This window comes from Acanthochromis polyacanthus, chromosome 20, assembly GCF_021347895.1.
Source record: "Acanthochromis polyacanthus isolate Apoly-LR-REF ecotype Palm Island chromosome 20, KAUST_Apoly_ChrSc, whole genome shotgun sequence".
Classification (NCBI taxonomy): domain Eukaryota; kingdom Metazoa; phylum Chordata; class Actinopteri; family Pomacentridae; genus Acanthochromis; species Acanthochromis polyacanthus.
Window position 1 is genome coordinate 3,720,619 of NC_067132.1, and position 26,957 is coordinate 3,747,575.

The following is a 26,957-nucleotide window of genomic DNA, read 5'->3' on the forward strand; positions in this document are numbered from 1 at the left end:
AGAAATGTAAACACTTTTGTTTTTGCTCCCATTTTTTTATGAGCTGAACTTAAAAATCTAAGACTTTTTTATGTACGCAAAAGGTCTATTTCTCTCAAATATTGCTCACAAATTTGTCTAAATCTGTCAGTGAGCACTTCTTTGCCGAGATAAGCCAAGTCAGTCATATGTAGCGATTCAGCAGCCATGTTGACATCACTAAACTTTCTATTAGAAATATTTCAAGCATTGTTGTCACAAAGCAGGATGTGAGGTGGGTTTTATTTGGGTTCCAGCAGATACCTTGGCAAAAAGAGCAACCAAGGAGAAAACTGTTGAATTTGATTTACCACATGGAAAGTTAGGTTATGACTCTCATTAACAAATCAAAGAAATGTGGCAGAGGGTTTGGAAAACAAGAAAGAAGGGGAGGACTTGTTTTATTCAAAGGAAAGTGGGAAAAGTAACAAGGCACTCAAGTGGCAGAAGAAGAGATTTAGTTGTAATCTGGCTAAGACTTGGACACTGCAGACTGAAAAGAGAGATGAGGACTGTGTGTGTGGCCAACTATAAGCTGTGAGGGATGTTCTTCTTCAGTTCAAGCTCTAATCATCCTAACGGAGGAAACTACAGAGACCTAGGAGCTGCTGGACTACCTGTTTTAATCTTTGCTCTCCACTTAACATGGAGTGGAGAAGTAGAAGATTCTCTATGGACTATGAATAACGTCCAGTAGGTGGCAGCAACACGCCAGCGATGTCTGATAGTCTGCCTCATTCAATGAAGAAGAAGAAGACGAAGCAGCAGCAGCAGCAGCAGCAGCAGCAGCAGCAGAAGAAGAAGAAACAGAAGACTAGCATGGGGGAGATGAGGGTGTTGGAGCTGTACAGTGGGATAGGAGGGATGCATTATGCTCTAACGGGTGAGTGAGTCCATGTCACACTGATCTTTACTTCATTTTACACTGTTTTAATTGAACCGTGGTTACAGATAGTCTATTAATAAAACGGACTAAACCAGATCCACTCGTTCCTCTGTTCCTCGTTGACTTCCTTCAGGAATATCTTTGACTTTAACACCTGTAGAACTTTGAACACAGTCCACATGTGAAGAGACCACGATTTACAGAAAGATTTTTCCACATTTCACCATCAGTGTTCATCACATGACACAGTTTGTGTACCAAAATCACATCACAGAGAGCAGATCAGTCAGAACCCGGACCAGGTCCCTGTGTAGACCTGCATGTCTTCACATCAGACAGGAGAACTGTTACACACAGAATAGTCGTTTAGCTTCCAGCTGTTTTAGATGATTTATTAGTACTTTGTTGCAAACCTGCAGCCTCAGACAGAAGTAGGATCCAAAGAGAAGAGAGAGAGAGAGAGAACTAACTTCATTTAATTAGAAATTATCCCAACATGGAGAAGGAGACAATCAGGATCTACAATCCATCCATTATCTACACACCACTTAATCCTCATTAGGGTTATGGGAGGCTGGAGTCTATTCCAGCTGACTGAGAGTGAAGGCAGGGGACACCTGGACAGGTAACAGTCTATCACAGGACTACACATAGAGACAAACAATCACACTCACACCTACTGGCAATTTATGGTGCTCTGCTGAATGAGAGGAGCCTGTAGTACTGTTGGATTCTCATGGAGCTGTAGCATTTAGTTTTCTGTCAGGATTCATTTCCCACCCGTAAAAGAAAGCTCTAGAGATTGATAAATTGGAGACTTTCATGTTGCGCTTAAAATTTGAACATGCAATATTTTTTTCTTCCAGAGAGTGGCATACCTTCCCAGGTCGTGGCTGCCATCGATATAAACACCACCGCCAATCTAATCTACAAGCACAACTTCCCTGACACCCCCCTCTGGAACAAGACCATCGAGGTTGGTGATGGTGTGGAGTTTAGGCATGACTGCTTACATTTGAATAGAACAGTGATTCAGACTAACATGCAGTTCAATCAGTTTGTTGCTTTGGAGTAGACTGGCAACCTTTCAGGGTGTTGGACTGCCTTTCATATCCCATTTTTTACCTGGTGTTAGCCTGAGTTCAGTATCTGGATGATGATATCTGTTCCACGAGTCTTTGCATTTTCAGTCTGTTCTTATTGCCTACCTTCTGGCAAATTAGTTGGTCTGAATGTGTTCACTAGCCAACAATATGGATCCTTCTGTATTTCCATGGATTACAGGCTTTGTTCTCCAAAAGTGAAGCCAAAATATTACTGAAATGGATCAATTTTTGCAAGTGTTGTCACAGCTGGAAAATGGCAGCACATCGCTACTTATGGACAATAGGAAGAGGGGCTGAGGCATTTTTATAAGATGACCTTTATCTTGTGGGGCAGAGTTTTATTTTTTTTCTCCCAAAAAGTGGTAACATGTGACCTGCACACATGGGTGCTCTCTGATCATAATAAAGAAAATGCCTGAAAACAAAGACAGCTTTTGTGCAGAGAGAGGGACAGACAGACTGACAAACGATCGCAGCTCAATAGCTAGAAGTCTTATTGAAAAAGCTCTTCCACCATGTCAACCACAGTCTGGGTTTGAACATGCTGATGTATTTTCATGTACATTCTGTGTATTTTGCAAATTTGATGGCAGGTTTGGGAGATTAACGGTTTCAAAATTTCATCTGAAACCTGGAGGTTGACATAGAGGATATCCTTAAAGTCTGGACACATATGGAAAGATAACAGATGAATTTAATTCACATCATCCAAGGAGGATTCCACTTGGGTTTTCCACAGTGGTGAAGGTGGTTGAAAAGTTTAAAGAAGCGAGCAGTTTCATGGACAAACCCCGTTCTTGGACAGCTAAATGTATCAGAACAAACTAAAGAATTGGTCATGATTGCCCCAAAAATGACTTTCCTATCCCTAACCTTATCTTTCCATATGTGCATCCTTCACGTCCTCTGAGATGTACCAGTTCAACAAAGCCGTATTTAATCTGTGGACGGAAAAAAATTATAGTTAATGAGCTTTACTGTGTGTCCTGACTTTAGGGACAAGCGGCACATTGTGATATATAATTTGTAGAGGTTTTCTGAAAGCTGCTGGAGGTGTTAGACATCGAAAATGATGTCAGAAGACTCTACATGAATAAGCCCAAGGAAAAGTGAGTGTGCTTCAGTGTTTAAGCAATCTAATCATCAGATGGTTTCTGATTCCAATGCAGTGCCTGTGCACTTGCACTTTGAAATAATATGCCTTTTCCCTGATCCAAAATAGTTCTCCTACACAAACTGCATGTTAATATACCAGGTGCTAAGTAAGGCTCCAGGCTCCCGTGATCCTTAATGAGAATGAGTCCATATCGAAAATAAAGGCGACACTGGCCGGCATAATTACAGTAATTATTATTAATTATTATGTTTGTCTGTCTGTTTGTTTTCAGGGCATATCATTGGATGACTTCAATAAATTATCTTTTGATATGATTTTGATGAGCCCTCCTTGCCAGCCTTTCACCAGGTAGATTATGTTTTGTATAATGGACACACACACACCCACACACACACATACTATGTTTTTCTATCTTTGTAGGGACTTACCATTGACTCCCATTCATATCTAACCCCTAACCCTAACCCTAACCCTAACCCAAACAATGGCTAACCCTAAAGAAACGTTTTTGCACTTTTACTTTTTTCAGTAACAACAACATGGCCAAGAAAACACTGTTTAAACTTGTGGGGCCCGAAATGAGATCCCCACAAGTGACATAGTTTTCGGTTTTCCTACAGTTGTGGGGACATTTGGTCCCCACAATATAGCAAAAGCTAAAACACACACACACCTGCTATCAAACACATCAGTCCACATCAGTGAAAAGAAGTCACGATTGTGAGGATTATTCCCATCACTGTCATCAAAACATTCAGTGGCCTCTAGAGTCTGATTGGTGGAGACTTTGTTATCCTGTAAAATCTCATTCCAGTGAGGACGGAATTCTTTCATCATTTAGAATAGTTTTTCACAGAATTCCAGTGAAGAATGACTTGCCTGACCATGTCATTTTTTTCTGCATCTCTAGCCAGTGCCCCTGGTTTTTACACCATGGAACCTGCCAAGTTATTCAGGTTTTTTCTTGTGGAAATTCTAGAGTAAGACCATTTTGGTGAATTACAGTCAGTTACAGCAATGGCATGCTGATCAAAAGCTAAATTGCCATTTTGAGGTTTTTGAGGTTTATTATGAATGGTGCACTTGTCTGAATGGATGCTTTTTAGTTCTTTTATGCTTGAGAGTAAATGGTTTATTCTTCTCTTATTGACAGTATGCAGACCAGTGGTTGAAAATATAATCAAACTCACAGTATGGACAACTGCAACATCCAAATGTAGCTGTAAATTTATGATAAATGTAAAATGCGTCATAACGTATTACTTTAAATGACGTATTCTGTTGTTATTGAGCTTCATCAGAGTAAATTGAATTCTCCAGACCTAAGGGAGTGTGCTTTTCTAGTACAGACCACAGAGTAAACAGCATGTGTAGCAGCAAAAAATGATGTTCTCTCTGTTTCCTTGTTTTTCCTCTGTGTAGGATTGGACTTCAGGGGGACATTACTGATCCAAGAACCAAGAGCTTCCTCTACATCCTTGATCTTCTGCCAAGGTCTCGAATAAGTAGGCTTTTTATTGCCTTCTGGCAATAACAGTTTGAAAAGCAGTGCAGTTTTCTGCCTAGACAAGCTGTTGTTAACTGTAACTTATACTATTCAGTCATAACATTCAAACTATGTGTCTAACATTGTGTAGCTCCTCCGAGTACCAGTAAAATAGCCAAGACCTGCCAGTCCATGGGAGGGTGGGAGTGTCTTTTGGTACCTGGGCAGTGGATCCTTTGGGTCCAGTGGGCTACAAGGTGGGGCCTCTATGGATTGGAAATGTTCCAGCTCGACCAAATAAGTATCTGTTGAGCTTGGAGGCCAAGTCAACGCCTTGCTGTTCATCACAGTGCAGAAACTGGTGTGGAACAACTCAACACAGCTGTATTCATGTCACCTGTCTCTGGTTTTAATGTTGTGACTGACCAAAGTTCTTATCATTAACAGTGTTTTCTGTGACTGCTGCACCAGCAGTTGTTATATTGTGGTCGTGCTTGTCGTAACTTACGGTTGTGAACAAACGCTCGTTCAGGCCTGGTATATCATGGCAGTCTTGAGTTTCCAGTGACTCTTATAACTCTTTTTTTTTTTTTGTGCTGAATCAATGAAACACGTCTTTGCTGTGCATGTGACTTTTTTGTTATTTATAGTTATTGTAGGTCTTCTGAAAATTGAATTGGCTGGGTCAAAATTCTGCATACAATCAATGAAATGTCCCCTAGACATTTTCATCTCAACATAGTGCTTCTGGAAAGTTTCTACCTGCATCTTTGCCCATTCATTTTGATAGGTTTGGTGCAGTTTAACTGAATTTGCTGGCTTTCTGACACAGATGTTTTTTTCAACACAGTTTATAGATTTTTGATGGGGTTTAAGTCAAGACATTTGGTCAGCCTGCAAACTTAATTCTAGATAATGTTGGTCTTTAACCACCTTTGAATCATTGTCATGTTTGAACACCCAACTGCCTTCAAGACCCAACCTCCTGGAAGATGATTTTAGGTTTTCCTGAAGTGTGGACGTAATCCTCCTCCTACATTATTGATTATTCATACAAGTTCCACTGGCAAAAATTCAGCCCCAGAGCATAATACTACCACCATCATGCTTGATGGTAGGTAGGTGTTCCTGGAGTTAAGGGCTTCACCTTCTCCCCTCCAACCATATTTGTGGTCATTGAGGCCAAATAGCTTGATTTTTTTTTTTGTTTCATATGACTACAAACTTTTCTCCATGAGGCATTTTCTGCGTCCATGTGATCAGTAGCAAACTTCTGTCAACGCTTAAGGTGGCACTTCTGGTGAAGGGCTTCCATTTTGCATGGTAGCCCCTCGCCCATGGCGATTTAAAACATGCTTGAGTGTGGACTCCAACACCTGTGTTCCAGCAGCTTCTCAGACCTGCTTTTTGATCATTTTTCTTCCACTCTTGACCATCCTGACCAGTTGTCTCTCAGCAGCATGTTATAATTAGGGTCCGAGCACCGAGGGTGCGAAGGACAGGCGGTGCCAGGGCACCGACTGTCCAAGGCACCAGCGGTGCCAAGGACCCTATTGAAACCCTAGGGTTTATTATTATTATTATTATTATTTTTTTTTATTTTTTATTTTTTTCTCCCGTAAAGTAAATTGGCTTTTTGGCGGCCTTATCATACTCCAAAACGCGTGAAATTTGGCATGCACATCAGGACTGGCGAAAAATTTGATATTTTATGGGAGTTGCGCATGTGCGTGGCAAAATGGCTCTATAGCGCCACCTGCAAACTTGAAAAAGTAGTCATTAGGCCAACTGCCACAATGTTTCATGTACAGCTACAATATTTGGTGGGCATATGCAGAACATCTGGACACACCAAAAAGTCAATTACAGCCACGCCCTAAACCCAACAGGCAGTCGGCCACCTTCAATTTGCTGTAAATTTTTCAAACTTAATCGCTCCTCGGGAAATGACTTGCCTTTTTGGCGGCCTTATCATGAACCAAAACGCGTGAAATTTGGCGTGCACATCAGGACTGGCGAAAAATTTGATATTTTATGGGAGTTGCGCATATGTGTGAAAAAATGGCTCTATAGCGCCACCTGCAAAATTGAAACAGTGGTCATTAGGCCAACTTCCACAATGTTTTATTTACAGCTACAATATTTGGTGGGCATATGCACCACATCAGGACACACCAAAAAGTCAATCACAGCCACACCCTAAACCCAACAGGAAGTCGGCCATCTTGAATTTGCTGTACATTTGTCAAAATTTATAGCTCCTAGTGGATAAGTCTGAGAGAACTGAAATTTGGCCAGTACATGCACCAGACCTTTCTGATGAAAAGTTATCAAAAACTCAACCAGAAGCCAAAAGGTGTGGCCATGGCGGAGCCTCAAACAACTGATCCTTCGCCATGAAACAGGAAGTGGTGTCTAATTCTTCTCAACATGCTCCAATCTGCCTGAAACTTTACATGTATGATGACAGTCCTGTCCTGATGTCATCCACATAGGGATATTCATTGACAGTCATAGCGCCACCTTGTGGTTTCAGGAAATAGACATCTTTTACACTTTCATGCCCTATTGTTACCCGGTTGATCATATTCACTTCAAATGCAGTGACAACAGCCTAAACACATTGATGATGCATCCCAGTGAAAATGGTGACTTGTCATCAAAGGGCGTGTCTGTGGCGGCCAAACCAATTTCGATGTTTCGCCATGAAAATTTAACGATTCATATCTCAGCTGAACAACATCCTATCTGCCTCAGACTTCACATGCTGGATACCAGGTCCAGTCTGAACACATCCACACTCATAAATTTTGAAAAAGTCATAGCGCCACCTGTTGGTAATAGTAAGTTTAAGGCCTTATATTTTCAGGTACAATGGCCCCAAACTTGGTGATATCATGCTGGAAATTGGTCAGTCGAGTCTTCACCTCTTGACAATCACACACTGTGAAGGGTGTGACATTTCATGCAACGCTGTTGCCGTAGCAACCAAATATCGCCATGAAAAACAAAGCCCTTTCTGACAGGTTAGGAATACTCCAATGCTCACAAAAATTACCACACACATCACCATTGACCCAAGGAACAACACTGTATGCATCTCGGCACTGCACATGCTATAGCGCCCCCTACAGTATTTTTAACAAACAGCCCCCCCAGCACGTTTCACCTACATCCATGAAATTTGGGAGGCTTATAGAGCACATCAGGACGCACAAAAAAGCCTCTTGGAGCCATGTCCTAAACCCAACAGGAAGTCGGCCATCTTGGATTAATTGTGAGATTTTTGATGATTTTTCTCATTTTTGAGAGTTAATACCTCCTAGGGGATAATTCCAGGAGACCTGAAATTTTGTCAGTCCACACAGCAGGACTTGGTGATGAAAAGTTATCAAAAGTTTAACCAGAAGCCAAATGGCGTGGCCATGGCGACCATCAGCGTTTTGATGCTTCGCCATGAAACAACAACTGCTGTATAACTCTCCTCTGCATGCTCCAATCTCCCTCAAACTTTCCATGTGTGATCACAATCCAATCCTGATCACATCTACAGGCCAACAGACACTCTCAGTCGCAGCGCCACCTGATGGAGGGACAGTAAATGCTGTATAACTGGCCTCTACATGATCAAATCAGCCTGAAACTTTTCATGAGTGATCAGAGTCCAACCCTCATCACATCCACTGTGTGAAATACACTCTGAGTTACAGCGCCACCTGGTGGATAGACAGGAAATGCTCTATAACTGCTCTGAACATGCTACAGTCTGGCTGAAATTTTAAATGTATGATTGGACTCTGGTCCAGATGCGATTCAGAGGCCGACATACACTCTCAGTCACAGCGCCACCTGGTGGACGTGCGTGGATTCACGACCAGCGTGGATGCGAGGACCCGTCCATCGCTGCTTGCAGCTTTAATTATTATTATTAGGGTCCGAGCACCGAGGGTGCGAAGGACAGGCGGTGCCAGGGCACCGACTGTCCAAGGCACCAGCGGTGCCAAGGACCCTATTGAAACCCTAGGGTTTATTATTATTATTATTATTTTATTTTTTTTTTTTTTCTCCCGTAAAGTAAATTGGCTTTTTGGCGGCCTTATCATACTCCAAAACGCGTGAAATTTGGCATGCACATCAGGACTGGCGAAAAATTTGATATTTTATGGGAGTTGCGCATGTGCGTGGCAAAATGGCTCTATAGCGCCACCTGCAAACTTGAAAAAGTAGTCATTAGGCCAACTGCCACAATGTTTCATGTACAGCTACAATATTTGGTGGGCATATGCAGAACATCTGGACACACCAAAAAGTCAATTACAGCCACGCCCTAAACCCAACAGGAAGTCGGCCATCTTCAATTTGCTGTAAATTTTTCAAACTTAATCGCTCCTCGGGAAATGACTTGCCTTTTTGGCGGCCTTATCATGAACCAAAACGCGTGAAATTTGGCGTGCACATCAGGACTGGCGAAAAATTTGATATTTTATGGGAGTTGCGCATATGTGTGGAAAAATGGCTCTATAGCGCCACCTGCAAAATTGAAAAAGTGGTCATTAGGCCAACTTCCACAATGTTTTATTTACAGCTACAATATTTGGTGGGCATATGCACCACATCAGGACACACCAAAAAGTCAATCACAGCCACACCCTAAACCCAACAGGAAGTCGGCCATCTTGAATTTGCTGTACATTTGTCAAAATTTATAGCTCCTAGTGGATAAGTCTGAGAGAACTGAAATTTGGCCAGTACATTCACCAGACCTTTCTGATGAAAAGTTATCAAAAACTCAACCAGAAGCCAAAAGGTGTGGCCATGGCGGAGCCTCAAACAACTGATCCTTCGCCATGAAACAGGAATTGGTGTCTAATTCTTCTCAACATGCTCCAATCTGCCTGAAACTTTACATGTATGATGACAGTCCTGTCCTGATGTCATCCACATAGGGATATTCATTGACAGTCATAGCGCCACCTTGTGGTTTCAGGAAATAGACATCTTTTACACTTTCATGCCCTATTGTTACCCGGTTGATCATATTCACTTCAAATGCAGTGACAACAGCCTAAACACATTGATGATGCATCCCAGTGAAAATGGTGACTTGTCATCAAAGGGCGTGTCTGTGGCGGCCAAACCAATTTCGATGTTTCGCCATGAAAATTTAACGATTCATATCTCAGCTGAACAACATCCTATCTGCCTCAGACTTCACATGCTGGATACCAGGTCCAGTCTGAACACATCCACACTCATAAATTTTGAAAAAGTCATAGCGCCACCTGTTGGTAATAGTAAGTTTAAGGCCTTATATTTTCAGGTACAATGGCCCCAAACTTGGTGATATCATGCTGGAAATTGGTCAGTCGAGTCTTCACCTCTTGACAATCACACACTGTGAAGGGTGTGACATTTCATGCAACGCTGTTGCCGTAGCAACCAAATATCGCCATGAAAAACAAAGCCCTTTCTGACAGGTTAGGAATACTCCAATGCTCACAAAAATTACCACACACATCACCATTGACCCAAGGAACAACACTGTATGCATCTCGGCACTGCACATGCTATAGCGCCCCCTACAGTATTTTTAACAAACAGCCCCCCAGCACGTTTCACCTACATCCATGAAATTTGGGAGGCTTATAGAGCACATCAGGACGCACAAAAAAGCCTCTTGGAGCCATGTCCTAAACCCAACAGGAAGTCGGCCATCTTGGATTAATTGTGAGATTTTTGATGATTTTTCTCATTTTTGAGAGTTAATACCTCCTAGGGGATAATTCCAGGAGACCTGAAATTTTGTCAGTCCACACAGCAGGACTTGGTTTGGAAAAGTTATCAAAAGTTTAACCAGAAGCCAAATGGCGTGGCCATGGCGACCATTAGAGTTTTGATGCTTCGCCATGAAACAACAACTGCTGTATAACTCTCCTCTGCATGATCCAATCTGCCTCAAACTTTCCATGTGTGATCACAATCCAATCCTGATCACATCTACAGGCCAACAGACACTCTCAGTTGCAGCGCCACCTGTTGGAGGGACAATAAATGCTGTATAACTGGCCTCTACATGATCAAATCAGCCTGAAACTTTTCATGAGTGATCAGAGTCCAGCCCTCATCACATCCACTGTTTGAAATACACTCTGAGTTACAGCGCCACCTGGTGGTGGATGGGCAGGAAATGCTGTATAACTAGTCTGAACATGCTCCAATCTGGCTGAAATTTTACATGTATGATTGGACTCTGGTCCAGATGCGATTCAGAGGCCGACATACACTCTCAGTCACAGCGCCACCTGGTGGACGTGCGTGGATTCACCGACCAGCGTGGATGCGAGGACCCGTCCATCGCTGCTTGCAGCTTTAATTATTATTATTTTTTATTTTTTTTTTTCTCCCGTAAAGTAAATTGGCTTTTTGGCGGCCTTATCATACTCCAAAACGCGTGAAATTTGGCATGCACATCAGGACTGGCGAAAAATTTGATATTTTATGGGAGTTGCGCATGTGCGTGGCAAAATGGCTCTATAGCGCCACCTGCAAACTTGAAAAAGTAGTCATTAGGCCAACTGCCACAATGTTTCATGTACAGCTACAATATTTGGTGGGCATATGCAGAACATCTGGACACACCAAAAAGTCAATTACAGCCACGCCCTAAACCCAACAGGAAGTCGGCCATCTTCAATTTGCTGTAAATTTTTCAAACTTAATCGCTCCTCGGGAAATGACTTGCCTTTTTGGCGGCCTTATCATGAACCAAAACGCGTGAAATTTGGCGTGCACATCAGGACTGGCGAAAAATTTGATATTTTATGGGAGTTGCGCATATGTGTGGAAAAATGGCTCTATAGCGCCACCTGCAAAATTGAAAAAGTGGTCATTAGGCCAACTTCCACAATGTTTTATTTACAGCTACAATATTTGGTGGGCATATGCACCACATCAGGACACACCAAAAAGTCAATCACAGCCACACCCTAAACCCAACAGGAAGTCGGCCATCTTGAATTTGCTGTACATTTGTCAAAATTTATAGCTCCTAGTGGATAAGTCTGAGAGAACTGAAATTTGGCCAGTACATGCACCAGACCTTTCTGATGAAAAGTTATCAAAAACTCAACCAGAAGCCAAAAGGTGTGGCCATGGCGGAGCCTCAAACAACTGATCCTTCGCCATGAAACAGGAATTGGTGTCTAATTCTTCTCAACATGCTCCAATCTGCCTGAAACTTTACATGTATGATGACAGTCCTGTCCTGATGTCATCCACATAGGGATATTCATTGACAGTCATAGCGCCACCTTGTGGTTTCAGGAAATAGACATCTTTTACACTTTCATGCCCTATTGTTACCCGGTTGATCATATTCACTTCAAATGCAGTGACAACAGCCTAAACACATTGATGATGCATCCCAGTGAAAATGGTGACTTGTCATCAAAGGGCGTGTCTGTGGCGGCCAAACCAATTTCGATGTTTCGCCATGAAAATTTAACGATTCATATCTCAGCTGAACAACATCCTATCTGCCTCAGACTTCACATGCTGGATACCAGGTCCAGTCTGAACACATCCACACTCATAAATTTTGAAAAAGTCATAGCGCCACCTGTTGGTAATAGTAAGTTTAAGGCCTTATATTTTCAGGTACAATGGCCCCAAACTTGGTGATATCATGCTGGAAATTGGTCAGTCGAGTCTTCACCTCTTGACAATCACACACTGTGAAGGGTGTGACATTTCATGCAACGCTGTTGCCGTAGCAACCAAATATCGCCATGAAAAACAAAGCCCTTTCTGACAGGTTAGGAATACTCCAATGCTCACAAAAATTACCACACACATCACCATTGACCCAAGGAACAACACTGTATGCATCTCGGCACTGCACATGCTATAGCGCCCCCTACAGTATTTTTAACAAACAGCCCCCCCAGCACGTTTCACCTACATCCATGAAATTTGGGAGGCTTATAGAGCACATCAGGACGCACAAAAAAGCCTCTTGGAGCCATGTCCTAAACCCAACAGGAAGTCGGCCATCTTGGATTAATTGTGAGATTTTTGATGATTTTTCTCATTTTTGAGAGTTAATACCTCCTTGGGGATAATTCCAGGAGACCTGAAATTTTGTCAGTCCACACAGCAGGACTTGGTTTGGAAAAGTTATCAAAAGTTTAACCAGAAGCCAAATGGCGTGGCCATGGCGACCATTAGAGTTTTGATGCTTCGCCATGAAACAACAACTGCTGTATAACTCTCCTCTGCATGATCCAATCTGCCTCAAACTTTCCATGTGTGATCACAATCCAATCCTGATCACATCTACAGGCCAACAGACACTCTCAGTTGCAGCGCCACCTGTTGGAGGGACAATAAATGCTGTATAACTGGCCTCTACATGATCAAATCAGCCTGAAACTTTTCATGAGTGATCAGAGTCCAGCCCTCATCACATCCACTGTTTGAAATACACTCTGAGTTACAGCGCCACCTGGTGGTGGATGGGCAGGAAATGCTGTATAACTAGTCTGAACATGCTCCAATCTGGCTGAAATTTTACGTGTGATTAAACTCTGGTCCAGATGTGATTCAGAGGCCGACACACACTCTCAGTCACAGTGCCACCTGGTGAACGTGCATGGATTCGCCGACCAGCGTGGATGCGAGGACCCGTCCATCGCTGCTTGCAGCTTTAATTAGCATTTACTACCTGACTGTGGTACTGATACAATTACACTCTGCACTTTATACTTTGTAATTGTTTGCAGAGATGATTTTGGACTCTGTAGCTATTTTGAAATCACTCTAAGTAACTTACCTGACTTGTTCAAGTCAATAATTTGCTTTTCCAGATTTGTGCTGAGTACCTCAGACTTTCACATTGTAGTGTTTCAGGTTGAGTCTGATGAGTGTAATAGTCAGTGGGTGGCAACACTGGAAACCACCATAATATACATAGTCTTTTAAAGTGCATGTAAACTGTTGTTTAGAACTGTATATTGTAGATATAGCTATCCAAAGAAATAGGTTATCCAGATCTTAATCTTTCACGTCTTTGTTATAACTGTTTGTTATACAAATCTTAGATCTCATCAGATACTCTGAAGTACATAGAAGTGAATGCAAATAAAGAAAAGGGGAAAATACCATCACTTAACTCATGGCAAAATTACAAGGGGCAATCATCTCATGAAGTCACTGCTGAAGTTGTGCAGAAATGTGTTCCTTGGCATCCGTTTTTATGTTTGACTTTGTTAAAATATACCACGCTGAATCTGCTCAAATGTTACTCAAAAGTGTCTTATTGGTTGTGGTAGTTTGGTGTGCAGTGGACAGGGTGTGGGATTTGAAGTCCAAACACAGCTTTATTATGATGCCATGGATCGCTGTTTTCTGTAAATGAACTCTCTCATTGTTTCTTCCCCTTGTTCATATACCAATGTGTGGCTAGGCTGTCCAGGCTGCCCCGCTTCATCCTCCTGGAAAATGTGAAAGGCTTTGAGACGTCCTCAGCCAGGTAATGATGGGAGTAGAAAAAGTCTCTCAAAAGGCTTGAAGATCATTGTATTAGTAGGAAACAGCATGCACAGTAGGCAAGTAGCATCGACATCTTGTAAACTACCCTGTCATCAACAGGTACAGTGCTGTGAAAAATATTTGCCCCCACCAACAATATTTCTGTTCTTGCATATTTGTCACACTTAAATATTTCATATCATCAAACTAATTTTAATGTAAGACAAAGATAATCTAAGAAAACACAAAATGCAGTTTTAAATGATTTAGTTTATTGAAGGATAAAGACCATCCAGCCCCACTTTGCCCTATGTGAAAAAGTAATCTAAAAGGCCACGCCCATGTGTGATTACTGCCAGGCTTGTTGAAACTAAACATCAGAAACTGCTGTACTCAAGGTATCTAATAAACCTCTCATCCAACAGGGAAGAGGGCTCTATTTTAATTCTGTTAAATCTAAATGCAGCCTTTGACCATGCCATTTTAATTCTCCATCTGGAATCCTGGGTTGGCATCAAGGGTACTGCACTTAGTTGTATTATTGCCTGGTCACCACAGGTAATTGATCTTCCACGACAACTGAAGTCATCTGTGGTGTACCACAAGGTTCTATTTTAGGTCCAGTTTGATTTTCAATATATTTGCTTCCATTGGGATAAACCATCCAATAGCACAAAATCTCTTTTCATTGCTGTGCAGACGACACGCTGATACCGGGCTTTGCAAAAGTTCTGTTACATGGTTTCATGATCTTTAGAGACGTTTACATGTCGGAGTGAAAAATTCCATTAAACAAACTGAAAGTTATACCTTATAGGCAGGTGTCATTAATACAATTTTGTTCTCCGGTGAAGTTGTATCAAGATGGAAGTCAAAAGAGTTGAGATATCTGCTCTCCTTCATGCTGGCCACAACAAGTCTGACAGAGCCAAGCAGCTGAACATCAGCCAGATGACCGTCCACAGAGTCGCGGAGAGGCTCAAGAATGGTGAAGATCTTTCAGTGATCTTTCAAGAATGGTGAAGACCTGAAAGATCTTCACCATTCTTTAGCCTCTCCGCGACTCTGTGGATGGTCATCCGGCTGATGTTCAGGACGAAGGAGAGCAGATATTGCAACTCTTTTGACTTCCATCTTGATACAACTTCACCAGAGAAAAAAATTGTATTAATGACACCTGCCTATAAGGTAGAACTTTCAGTTTGTTTAATGGAATTTTTCACTCTGACATGTAAACATCTCTAAAAATCATGAAACTGAGTGTAACAGAACTTTTGCAAAGCCCGGTATACCTTCTGCTGAGACCTGGTCACCCAAGAAGCTGAGCTGCTCTATCAGATTGTCTCACAGATATCAATGGTTGGATGACAGAGAATTTCCTACAGCTCGACAGTTCAAAATCAGAAGTACTTTTATTCAGTACCACACATAGAAAATTCAGTCTCGGTTGGTCCACTGTCAGCCAACATAAAACCCACCGGCAAAAATCTGGGAAGTTGTTTTTGATTCCAATTCAACTTTTGAACACCACATTACAGAAGTCATCCAGTCCTGTTTCTTCCATGTCCCAGCCATCTCCAAACTAAAAACAGGTCTTTCACACTCAGATCTGGAAAAAGGTACTCTTGCATCTCCTCCATCAACCACAAGGCTTCTTACTGGTTTACTGATCCTCGCTTACATCCACTGGCTCCCTGTTTGTTTTAGAATTAATTTTAAGATTTTTATTTTTTGTAAATATTTTGTCTATTCTTACAGTCAAATTGGTTTTGGACTTTATTTCATTGTTCATTTTATTCTCTTTTACACTTTATTTCCTTATTTATGGATTTGTTTTACTTCTTTACTGTTGTTAAGATTATTATAATTTTTAGCTTTTTTCCCCAACTTCCCAAGCAGTCTGCTCTAAACAGTTCTATAGTTGGATTTGGGCACCCACAGACCAAATTTTGATCGTCTTTTTAGTCGGCACTGTTCTCCTTCTGACTGGCGTGTAAACAGGGACTAGCACAACGAGATACACAAAGATGGCAAAAAGCCGGAGAGCCACAACACGTGTGTCATTAGTTAAAGTCCAGACTGAAAACCTTAAAACAGCAATTCATGTTCAAAAATCATCATGTGTTACCGGTGAAAGACTGATCAAAAGCTCTGGCAAACATTTCCCTGCAGTTCTTGCTTGCCCAACCAGTTCTTAGGTTTGTGGGGGCATGTACTTTATTTACAGGGGTGACATAGGTATATAATCATTATTTAAAAACGGCATTTAGCATTTTTGGGTTATCTCTGTCTAATATTTAATAAATCTGACCATTACTTTGATTTAGAAAATTTACATCTGAAAATATGAAAAAAATAGAAGACATCAGGAAATACTCTTTAACAAAACTGTACATTGTGGTGAGTGGAGCATTTGGTGAATGCCTCACTGACACGTCAATATCAACTTTTACTATTTCTCTCTTCATCCTTTGAATTGAAAAAATATAAGTACATCTATAGACAGGCACCACTCTATCCAGAAAACAGCACGGGGGTTTAGTAGCTTTGCTTTTTGTATTTTTGTTTGTTTGTTTATGCCAGAGGGAGACCGGAAAAACAGTTTATTTTCAAGTTCAAGCCGTCTTTGATTATGAGTGAGTTGTAATATGAAGCCATCATAAAAAGTCCCATCTTTACATAAAAAGTTGGTAATGCAGTACTCAATTTGGGATGTTTTCTGGGCTATATTTAGTTACTTGTATGAAGCAAAATGTATAAAATGCTTTTTATTATGAAATACTTTGTCTAAAAAGTGAAAACATGGGTTTTTGTTAAGCTTTTATCACTGATTGGAAAGTTGTGGCACATTGCCCAGTCCAAGTGTAACAAAGTTCTGGAGTTAATATTGTGCTGATTGAAGAAAGAATGACCCAAAATCATTTTATGCTTTCATTCTTTAGGGAACGCTTGGTGATGACGCTCATGGAATGTGGGTACGAGTTTCAGGAGATCATGGTCTCACCTACAAGTGTAAGGAAGACATACTGTAGAACTCATCTGAAGATATGTGTTAATAAATGGAGGGAATAAAAGGTGTAAAGTATATTTGTATTTTTCATTATCCAGGTTGGAATCCCTAATTCAAGACTGCGTTATTTCCTGATTGCCAAGATTTCAACTGGACAGTTGAGCACCCAGACAAGTTTAAAGGTGAGGCTTTCAGACCACAGGCCTGCTGTCATGAAATAGATCAAAGAACCCTCTGTGGTAGTCCCCAGTAGTAGTATACCATAACTAGTGATCAGTTAGTGAGGGACAAAAATGTATGCAATTAAAATGACACAAAATGGGGGAAAAGTGAAGGGATTATTTTCTGAATCTTCTGAGTGTCCTTCTGAATCAACTAAAGCCTTGGTAACCATCAAAAGAAAGTTTATTGTTGTATATCTCAGTGGTTTATGAGCCATTTTCAGATGTAGAACCTGATGTTTCCTTAGGCTGTTAAAGTGACACCTCTCTGTATATCAGACATGGGTCGCTGTCCTTCACGGCTTTGTTCAGACTTAGCCAGACACGGGGAGAGAGCACACAAATGTATCATTCATGTGAGATTCGACACAACTTGAAGTGGTTTATAATGAATGATAATACAGTAATAAACAAAAGGTCAAATCTAAAACTAATACCAAGCTAATCAGGTTGTGGAGACGGTGGCCGTGAAACCAATGATTTGACTAAAGCTGATGAACTGTGTGTGCACAGTGGGACTGGCAGTTAGATCCTGACCTGGATTGATTTTGCCTGTTGAAGATAATTTATACTTCTGAATAATTACTTAGATTACTGTTGTTGTTCCACGTGTGCTTTGAAAATGTTCATATGGATCCTGCTGCTGTTTGATGCTGCAGGTGTTTAAGAAACTTGGAGGAAAGACTCCTACAAACAGCTGGAAGCAACATGTTAAATTTAAGGTTCTGTTCAGGTTCTGTCAAAAACAAACAAACATACATTACATTGATTATTGGCAAATATCTTTAACCTAAGCTGTAAGTCTCTGTCTTCATTGCAGGAAAGTTGTATTTTTAGGACATTTCATTTTATAACCTAATAGATGACACACTTTAGAGCAAAGTGAATCATCAGCTGTAGTTCTAATCACTTGTGAGAAGTTAAGAAACCATGCCACTAAGAAAATATGATTAGCACAGCTTTGTAGATCACCAAAAATGACAACTCAAGTTGCTGTATATATTTTTGATCTAGCAGATTTAGTAATTGTACAGAAACCAATAATAAATATTTGAAAAAAAAAGATTATTTTTTGTGACAGAGACACAACAGTTCTAATTCCATAATAGAAAATGAAGATTTATAGGAGTCTTTGGAAGATTAAGACCACCGTGATATACACGGGCTTACAAGTGTATGTACACCTTTGTTCACAACTGTACATACTTAGCAAGGTTCATAATTTTGATTGGTTAATACTAGTACAGAACTATACTGTCTGAAATCGTACACAGACACTAACTAATATACAAATATCTCACCTTAGATTTTAGATGCCTTTCCACGTGCTGCCAAGAGTGATTCTGCTGAGCAGCCCAAAGTTGTGAGTCCTACCTGCCAATGTACCAGCAAGCCAGAGGAGAAAACGCAGAGCAGAGGTGTCCTGTATAAACTAGAGACACAAACGGAGTCTGAGAGGAAGATGAATCAGAACAGTGATCTGTCTGTCAGAGAGATCCAGGACTTCTTGGAACCACAGACGAAAGTCAACATGGAACACTACCTGCTTTCTCCTAAAACACTGCTGCGATATGGTCTTCTCTTGGACATTGTTAAGCCCACATGCAGGAGGTCTGTCTGCTTTACTAAAGGGTGGGTATATTATCGTTCATCTAATTGTCGCCATTTTCACTGGTTGCTTCATCGTTGCAATAACAGAGTCTTTTTTGCTCAAATACGAGCATTCAGAATGAATTTAAAATACAAATATATTCTGTATTGTTGTTGTTGTTACATCATCATGCTGGAAAATTCCTCTCCTGCTGAGCCTCTTCAGACTGGGACTCATCTTTTCATTTAGTATTAAGTATATTTCATCAGTTTGGCTTTGCTTCTGTTGTATTCATATGTTTAATCGCCCTGAAACCTTTTGTGTCTGAGCAGCTCCATATCAGTTCACTCCTCCTTCTTAATTTCAGTCAGTCTATGTGCTCTGGATCTATGTAGTGAAGCAGGCAAAGGTGGATTTGGGGTCGAATCGTGCACTTTGTGATATAAGCATGAAAACTGGTGCGAGTGTTTCTTGCAGGTCACCATCTCAGGAAAAAGTGCTGGCAATGGAAAAAATTCAATATGGAGGCCATTTTTCAAGATGGCCGCCCAATGGGTCTCTGTGATATGGTTTTTGCTCTAATATTCCCCCCACGGTGGGTAATCGCATGAAATCCTTCATTTTTTTGCTTTTTTTTTTTAGGTGTATCCCAGATATTGCTTTGTTTTGTTGAATGGACTGCTTTAGCTCGCAGGGCTGTTCATTGTGATTGATTCAGTCACAAAATAAGTCAATTCATTGAATAGCCTCATGCCGGATGATAAAATGAAATAGGTCACGTGATTGTCCACCGTGCTTATAGGCCTTACGCAGAAAGGTGATTTAAAAAAAAATTAATTTACAATCGTGACTAAACGTCCAATTTTAAGGTCTAAAATATTGTCTGTGTTTTATCGGAGGCCCGTTTGGCGGCCATCTTGAAAAGTGGCCGCCATATTGAATTTTTTTTCATAGCGAACACTTCTTTCTGAAAAGGTGACCTATAAGGAACATTCATGCCAAATTTCATGCTTATATCACAATTTGCACCATGGTTTGCCCAATCTGCTCCACTAATGTCAGGTATGCTGTATTCCATCTGATGTGCACAATTTTTTCTTTGGTTACAGAAGGAAGGACGCATGTAGCCTTTATGATTTAGCTTAAAAAGGCGTAACTCCAATCTTTTCATAGTTGGTCACTTTTATGCTGATGATGCAGTACTCCTAACTCAGTGTCTATTTTATCCATAGCTATGGGCGATATGTGGAGGGAACTGGCTCAGTACTGCAGGGTTCAGTGGAAACTGAGGTAGGTTTTGATTTCTGTACAGCTATCAACTGTCATTTTTAAATTTTTATTTAACCAGGTAAGTCAGTTCAGAACTGATTCTCATTTTCAATAACGACCTGACCAAGAGGCGGCACAAGTCTGTGATAAATTGTACTAGTTTGCAAGTTGGTTCATAACTGTTGACAGTGATTATAGATCCTAGCTGCTGTGCTGTGGCCTGGCTATGTTCTGACTCAGTCTCAGCTCAGTCATGGCTCTGTTGCAAAGTAGGCAGTTCTTGTTTTGGACGGCTGGTCTGCTCTAATCTCTATAATGCACATTTCCCAATGACTCAAATAACTTATCCATTGCTCTTAGTATATTGAAATCAAAGCCTACACTCTCTCCATCGTGAAATTCCACACCCAGAAGTCGGTAAAGCGATGTCGGATGGAATAAAAACCTCTGATTGGCTGGGCGGGTAAAGCGTCTCTCTGACTGGCCGAAAACTCTGTCAATCTCAGAGCATAGAATTTATACACAGATCGGATCGTTTTGTAGTTTTGCACCAAATATCTCAGCGGACCGGAAGTACGATTTCTGATTTGCACCTGTAGAAAACAGAGAATGTGTGACTCGTGGGGAGGATTCGAGTGGTTGTAAGTAGCAATTTGTGTTCGTGTGTTAGGGGACACAGCTATTTTCGTGGTAAATTATTTCACATACTTATTGCACAAGTTCACATTCAGATTTGCACATATTCAAATTCTCACCTCAACTTCACTTCATACAATACAGGTGCACAAGTATGTTTTGCACTTAGTGTGCTGCAACAGTAGGTGCAAAATGTGAGCGAGTCAGTGTTGAAATATGTGACTTGTAGAAAAGGATTTGTGCACCTGTGAATATGATTTGTGCACCTGTAATTACGATTTTGTGAAAGTGTATTTTTGTGTTGTATTTGTAGGAAGAAAAAAATCGACACACACAAGAAATTATTTTACAAGTACACAACTCAGAGTGTGGGAATTCAGATTTGCTGATACACATACAAATTCAATGTACACAACTACAAATTCGATGTTACAGGTGCTCAAACATTTTGCACCTGAAATACCTCCATATGGATGAGGCTGCTTGGAGAGAAGGGCCAGATGAATACAAAGTGGTGTCATCGGCATACAGGTGGATCATGGAACTGCCAGCAACTTTAGCTATGTCATTGATGAAAGATTTTTTCCTTTCCCTACACATTAAAATGTTGTTGGATTTTTGTGTGTTTCTTCTCATGTTGCCAACTGCTTGCTCATATGGAATCCAAAAGCTACTTTGGATTGTTGGGTTCTCTGTTTAAAATATGTGAAGTGCTATGAGATGACATATGTTGTGAATCGGTGCGATATACATAAAAAGTATAAATACAGTATACCAGTAAAATGAATAAGCATGCAGAAGGAGTGCTTGGTGCCTGGTGGACCAAGGGTTATTGCACAGCTGAAGTGTGGAAGCCAACAGGCCTTGTGTTTCCCTCAGTCATGAAACCTCTAAAATATTGCTGGACTAGTGAATGTGAAATGACTAACATCATAGTATGAGTGGGAAGTTGTCTAAACATCTTCACACAATGAGTACAGAAGATCTTTTCATTCGCTCTCAGATTATGAAGTAGAATTGTAACTTGACTACACTTAAGTCTTAGAAAAATATTCAGCCTGTGCCTTAGTAATGCTGTTTTTGCATGATAACCCTGGTAAACATAGGTACACCCCCTGTCAAAAGGTTTAGGACACTTTCTCATTCAAATAAATCAGAACCTGTCCTAAAACCTTTGACAGGGGGTGTATATGCTATGAATTTGTTAATGTAAAAGTTCTTCTGCATTAGTGGAATATAATTTTTTTTACAGATTTAGCAATTTCTGTTTTAAAGTGCAAATTCAGTCACTAACCATTGAAGGATGTGGAATACTTAGCCATGAATAACACATTACTATCTCAGTGAGCCGGCAGACCAATAGCCATTTTCCAGTAGTTCACTGATGGCCTTTGTGTGCTTTGCAGGTTGAAAATGTGTTTACGGGTCTGGAGCAGTGCTCTGAAGAGGAGAAACTCCAGTGGCTGTCAAAATTAAAGCTCCGATATTTTACCCCCAGAGAAGTGGCCAACCTCATGGGCTTCCCTCAAAGTTTCTGTAAGTCAAAAATCCGTAATTCATTAAAGCTAAATAATGGCTTGCCTCTTTTTTAACAGATTTTTTGTTCTGTATGTCTTTTAAAATTCTCATTGGTCATCTGTCGAGGAAACTGCAGCATTTTTACACTCCAGCGTTGTAAAAAGCGGTTCATAGTGTTATCTAATGAGACACAGTGAAGTTTAACAAGAAAACTGTGGCTAGAGTGGAAATTTCCACCATCAGAAGCAGTGGATGTTACTTTAAATGGCAGGTAACACCTATAGAACTATTATGATTTTTAGAATTTCCCCTGTGTAAAAACTAATAACTTAATGGTTATTTATGTGCCATGTTTCACTAACCTATAGAGATTTGGTTTTTGCTATTTATAAAACCGATCCAGTAACTAGACTTCAGTGAAGTAAGGGTTTGTCATAATATTCAATTTATAATGTTCTTTTTTAATGTCATCTGACTCCCAAAAGAGAGAGCGATAAAAGAAAGTACACACTTGTTGGTGAGTCAGACAGAGGGAGTGTGTGTTACAAATTTCACTGAATAATGAAGTCTGAGTCAACATTACCAACAACCAAATAACATGTAGTATTGGCAAATCTGTTTCATTCACTTGTATTCTGTATGAAATGGCAGTAATCCCAATACTGCATTAATATGAACATACACACGTGGACAAAATTGTTGGTACCCCTCAGTTAAAGAAGGAAAAACCCACAATTCTCACTGAAATCACTTGAAACTCACAAAAGTAACAATAAATAAAAATTTATTGAAAATTAAATAATCAAAAACAGCCATTACTTTTGAATTGTTGATTAACATAATTATTTAAAAAAACAAACTAATGAAACAGGCCTGGACAAAAATGATGGTACCTCTATAAAAGATTGAAAACTATTTGACCAGAGTGACATGATTAACTCAGGTGTGTCATTTAATTGACATCACAGGTGTTTCCAAACTCATAATCAGTCAGTCTGCCTATTTAAAGGGAGACAAGTAGTCACCCTGCTGTTTGGTGAAAAGGTGTGTACCACACTGAACATGGACAACAGAAAGCGAAGGAGAGAATTGTCCCAGGACATCCGAAAAAAAAATGATAGACAAACATCTTAAAGGTAAAGGCTATAAGACCATCTCTAAACAGCTTGAAGTTCCTGTGACAACAGTGGCTCATATTATTCAGAAGTTCAAGACCCACGGGACAGTAGCCAACCTCCCTGGACGTGGCCGCAAGAGGAAAATTGATGACAAATTGAAGAGACGGATCGTTGGAATTGTATCCAAAGAGCCCAGAGCAACCTCCAAAGAAATTAAAGGTGAACTCCAAGGCCAAGGTACATCAGTGTCAGATCGCACCATTCGTCGTTGTTTGAGCCAAAGTGGACTTCATGGGAGACGACCAAGGAGGACACCACTGCTGAAAAAAACTCATAAAAAAGCCAGACTGGAATTTGCAAAAAATGCATGTTGACAAGCCACAAAGCTTCTGGGAGAATGTCCTTTGGACAGATGAGACCAAACTGGAGCTTTTTGGTAAGGCACATCAACTCTATGTTCATAGACTCAAAAACCAAGCATACGAAGAAAAGAACACTGTCCCTACGGTGAAACATGGAGGAGGCTCAGTAATGTTTTGGGGCTGCTTTGCTGCATCTGGCACAGGGTGTCTTGAAAGTGTGCAAGGTACGATGAAATCTGAAGACTATCAAGGCATTCTGGAGAGAAATGTGCTGCCTAGTGTCAGAAAGCTTGGTCTCAGTCGCAGGTCATGGGTCTTCCAACAGCACAACGATCCAAAACACACAGCCAAAAACACCCAAGAATGGCTGAGAGAAAAGCGTTGGACTATTCTAAAGTGGCCTTCTATGAGCCCAGATCTGAATCCCATTGAACATATGTGGAAGGAGCTGAAACATACCATTTGGAGAAGACACCCATCAAACCTGAGACAACTGGAGCTGTTTGCTCATGAGGAGTGGGCCAAAATACCTGTTGACAGCTGCAGAACGCTCATTGACAAATACAGAAATCGTTTAATTGCAGTGATTGCCTCAAAAGGTTGTGCAACAAAATATTAAGTTATGGGTACCATCATTTTTGTCCAGCCCTATTTCATTAGTTTGTTTTTTTAAATAATTATGTTAATCAACAATTCAAAAGTGATGGCCGATTTTGATTATTTAATTTTCAATAAATTTTTATTTACTGTTACTTTTGTGAGTTTCAAGTGATTTCAGTGAGAATTGTGGGTTTTTCCTTCTTTAACTGAGGGGTACCAACAATTTTGTCCACATGTGTAGATCCTAATATTGTGACCCTTCATCTTGTTACAGATTTTATGCTTTAGTAGAACATTTTTTTCTTGAACTACTGCTAATCCTGTTTTTATATACAGCACTGGAAAGAAAAAGAAAAAATCAGTCTGAATGTGTGTAAGCATTTAACTAAAAAAAGCCCCCACAGCCCTATGGCATTGTCAGAAATGCCCACAAATAAAATGACCTTACGCTGAGCACAGGTGTGTTCTCCATGTGTATGTTATGTACGGATACTGAATCACGTGACCTAAATATGTAGCGGGGAACTGATGGGACTCAGAAACACCCCCACAGTTTAATCAGTTGTTCCTTGGATCATTTCTGATGGATAAGTCCTGATAAGTCCTCAGAGGTGGATTTGTAGTAGGATCACAATCAGCTGATGTACTGTTCACTGGTTGTCATGGTTACAGTGACGCTGTGCTGCTATCTGGCAATGATACAGAAATCTTTAACAATCCGTGGATCCAGACTATGAGCTGCATCACTGCCAGAATCTGATCACTTGATCCTTGTGTCATTTCTGACCTTCACTGAAAATTTCCTCTAAATCCGTTAGTCTGTTTTTGAGTAATGTTGCACATAGACGGACAAACGTACAGCCATCATCACATAATCAGTATCCGTACATAACATACACATGTATAACACACACCTGTGATGATGTGCTGTCCTCAACTCAACGTCATTTTGTTTGTGGATTCATCTATATTAAATGGACACATTTTTTGTTGCTGTGATTTCTGATCAATAACTAATCAATAACTAATAAACAAATGCTGCATTTCTAAAAAATAAAATAAAATAGGAATGAGCAGCCTTGGAGGAGTACTGAGCTCTCTGAGGGCTTTTCTAGTTAGTAGGATGTCATTGCTGAGTTTGAATTCCTTCTAATGTTTTTTTCTTCGTGTTGTGTCCTATTGAGCTTTTTAGTGATACTGAATAATTCCGTAGCACATTGTTTACTTGTGTTGCTTATTTACCTAATTTGATTTAAATCTGTTTTGCAGCCTTTCCAGAGCAGATCTCGACCATTCAGCGATATCGAGTGTTGGGAAATAGCCTCAATGTTTTGGTTGTGTCCAGACTCCTACAGCTGCTGGTCTCGTAGCACTTTGGACATTCTGGGGACGAGACCTTTTTGCGAGTGAGTGAGATTATATCACTGGGTTCTCTGGCTGGTGGATGTGTTTAATTATGTGTTATGTTGTTTTCGTTGGGGATGCTAAATGGTCAAATGTTGGTTACATACATTTCTTCCATGGAACTTCAGACGGTCGCCATCTCTTTGACCTGAATGCTTGTTTTTTAGGAGCAGAATTCTTCTTTTTGTAATTTTAAATCTAACATGATTATTTTGTGCTGAAATGCACTCAAGGTTTTTGTATATATAATTTGAAGTCATAAAAATCTTGTATTTCCGTCATTCATCCACTTTGTGCATCTTTTGTTTGCCTCCCTGATTCTCCATATGTAATTTCTGCCTCAGAATAAATACCATTTATGAAAGTACAGTTTGTATTTGTTTTTAGTAAACTTAAACTGCCGTTGCTTAAAAGAATTATAGTGTCTGTTTTCCTGTACATCAAGGGATTGACTGCAAGGAGCACCACTGGACACTAAGCAGCTTACAGAAGCTCCAAAACCAAACACCTGTTGTTTCAATACATAACTGTGAATATAGAAGAAGGACACTGTTAGGATCCATGTTGTTCAGCACATGTCTAAATAACTTTAAGAGAATTAGACTCAAATGGCCAAATAGTTTTACACCTGAATAAGAAAAAGAAAAAAATTACTTTCAATTATCAAAGAGCAATATTCAGACAAATACAACAAAAAATTTGCAGAAATGATAAGAAAATCTAAACATATAATAATTGTTTCTGTAAACTGAAAAACAAAGACAGAAATTGAGCAAGAATGTCTTAGAGTGTAAATCCTGTTTAAACACATACAGGCTTTACTGAAGTTAAGACACTGTGTCTACTCACAGATTAATTGAATGTCGATCATCTCTAACTAATACAGTGTTCAATACATGTGAGTACACCCCTGTGCAATATCACTGAAATGTCAAATGATTGAAAATTGTATCACTTCTCAATAACTGCATTATTTCTAACTTGATCAATACAGTATTTCCTGTTGTGAACAAAAATGAAGACTATACTGAAAATGCAGGCACCAAAGTAAAAACTAAATACACCTGTGACCACAGTAAACAAAATG

General features: G+C 40.2%; 1 protein-coding gene across 1 annotated transcript; it reads left to right on the forward strand.

Annotated features, from left to right (window-relative positions):
• The first annotated feature begins 772 nt into the window (after nucleotides 1–772).
• trdmt1 (tRNA aspartic acid methyltransferase 1) lies at nucleotides 773–26,237 on the forward strand. Its single transcript, XM_022204829.2, has 11 exons — nucleotides 773–901; nucleotides 1,771–1,880; nucleotides 3,399–3,475; nucleotides 4,550–4,621; nucleotides 14,077–14,142; nucleotides 17,084–17,153; nucleotides 17,250–17,333; nucleotides 18,679–19,004; nucleotides 20,196–20,253; nucleotides 22,275–22,404; nucleotides 25,736–26,237. The coding sequence occupies exons 1-11, from the start codon at nucleotides 838–840 to the stop codon at nucleotides 25,834–25,836; spliced, it is 1,158 nt and encodes a 385-aa protein (XP_022060521.2). The 5' UTR covers nucleotides 773–837; the 3' UTR covers nucleotides 25,837–26,237.
• The last annotated feature ends 720 nt before the right edge of the window (nucleotides 26,238–26,957 follow it).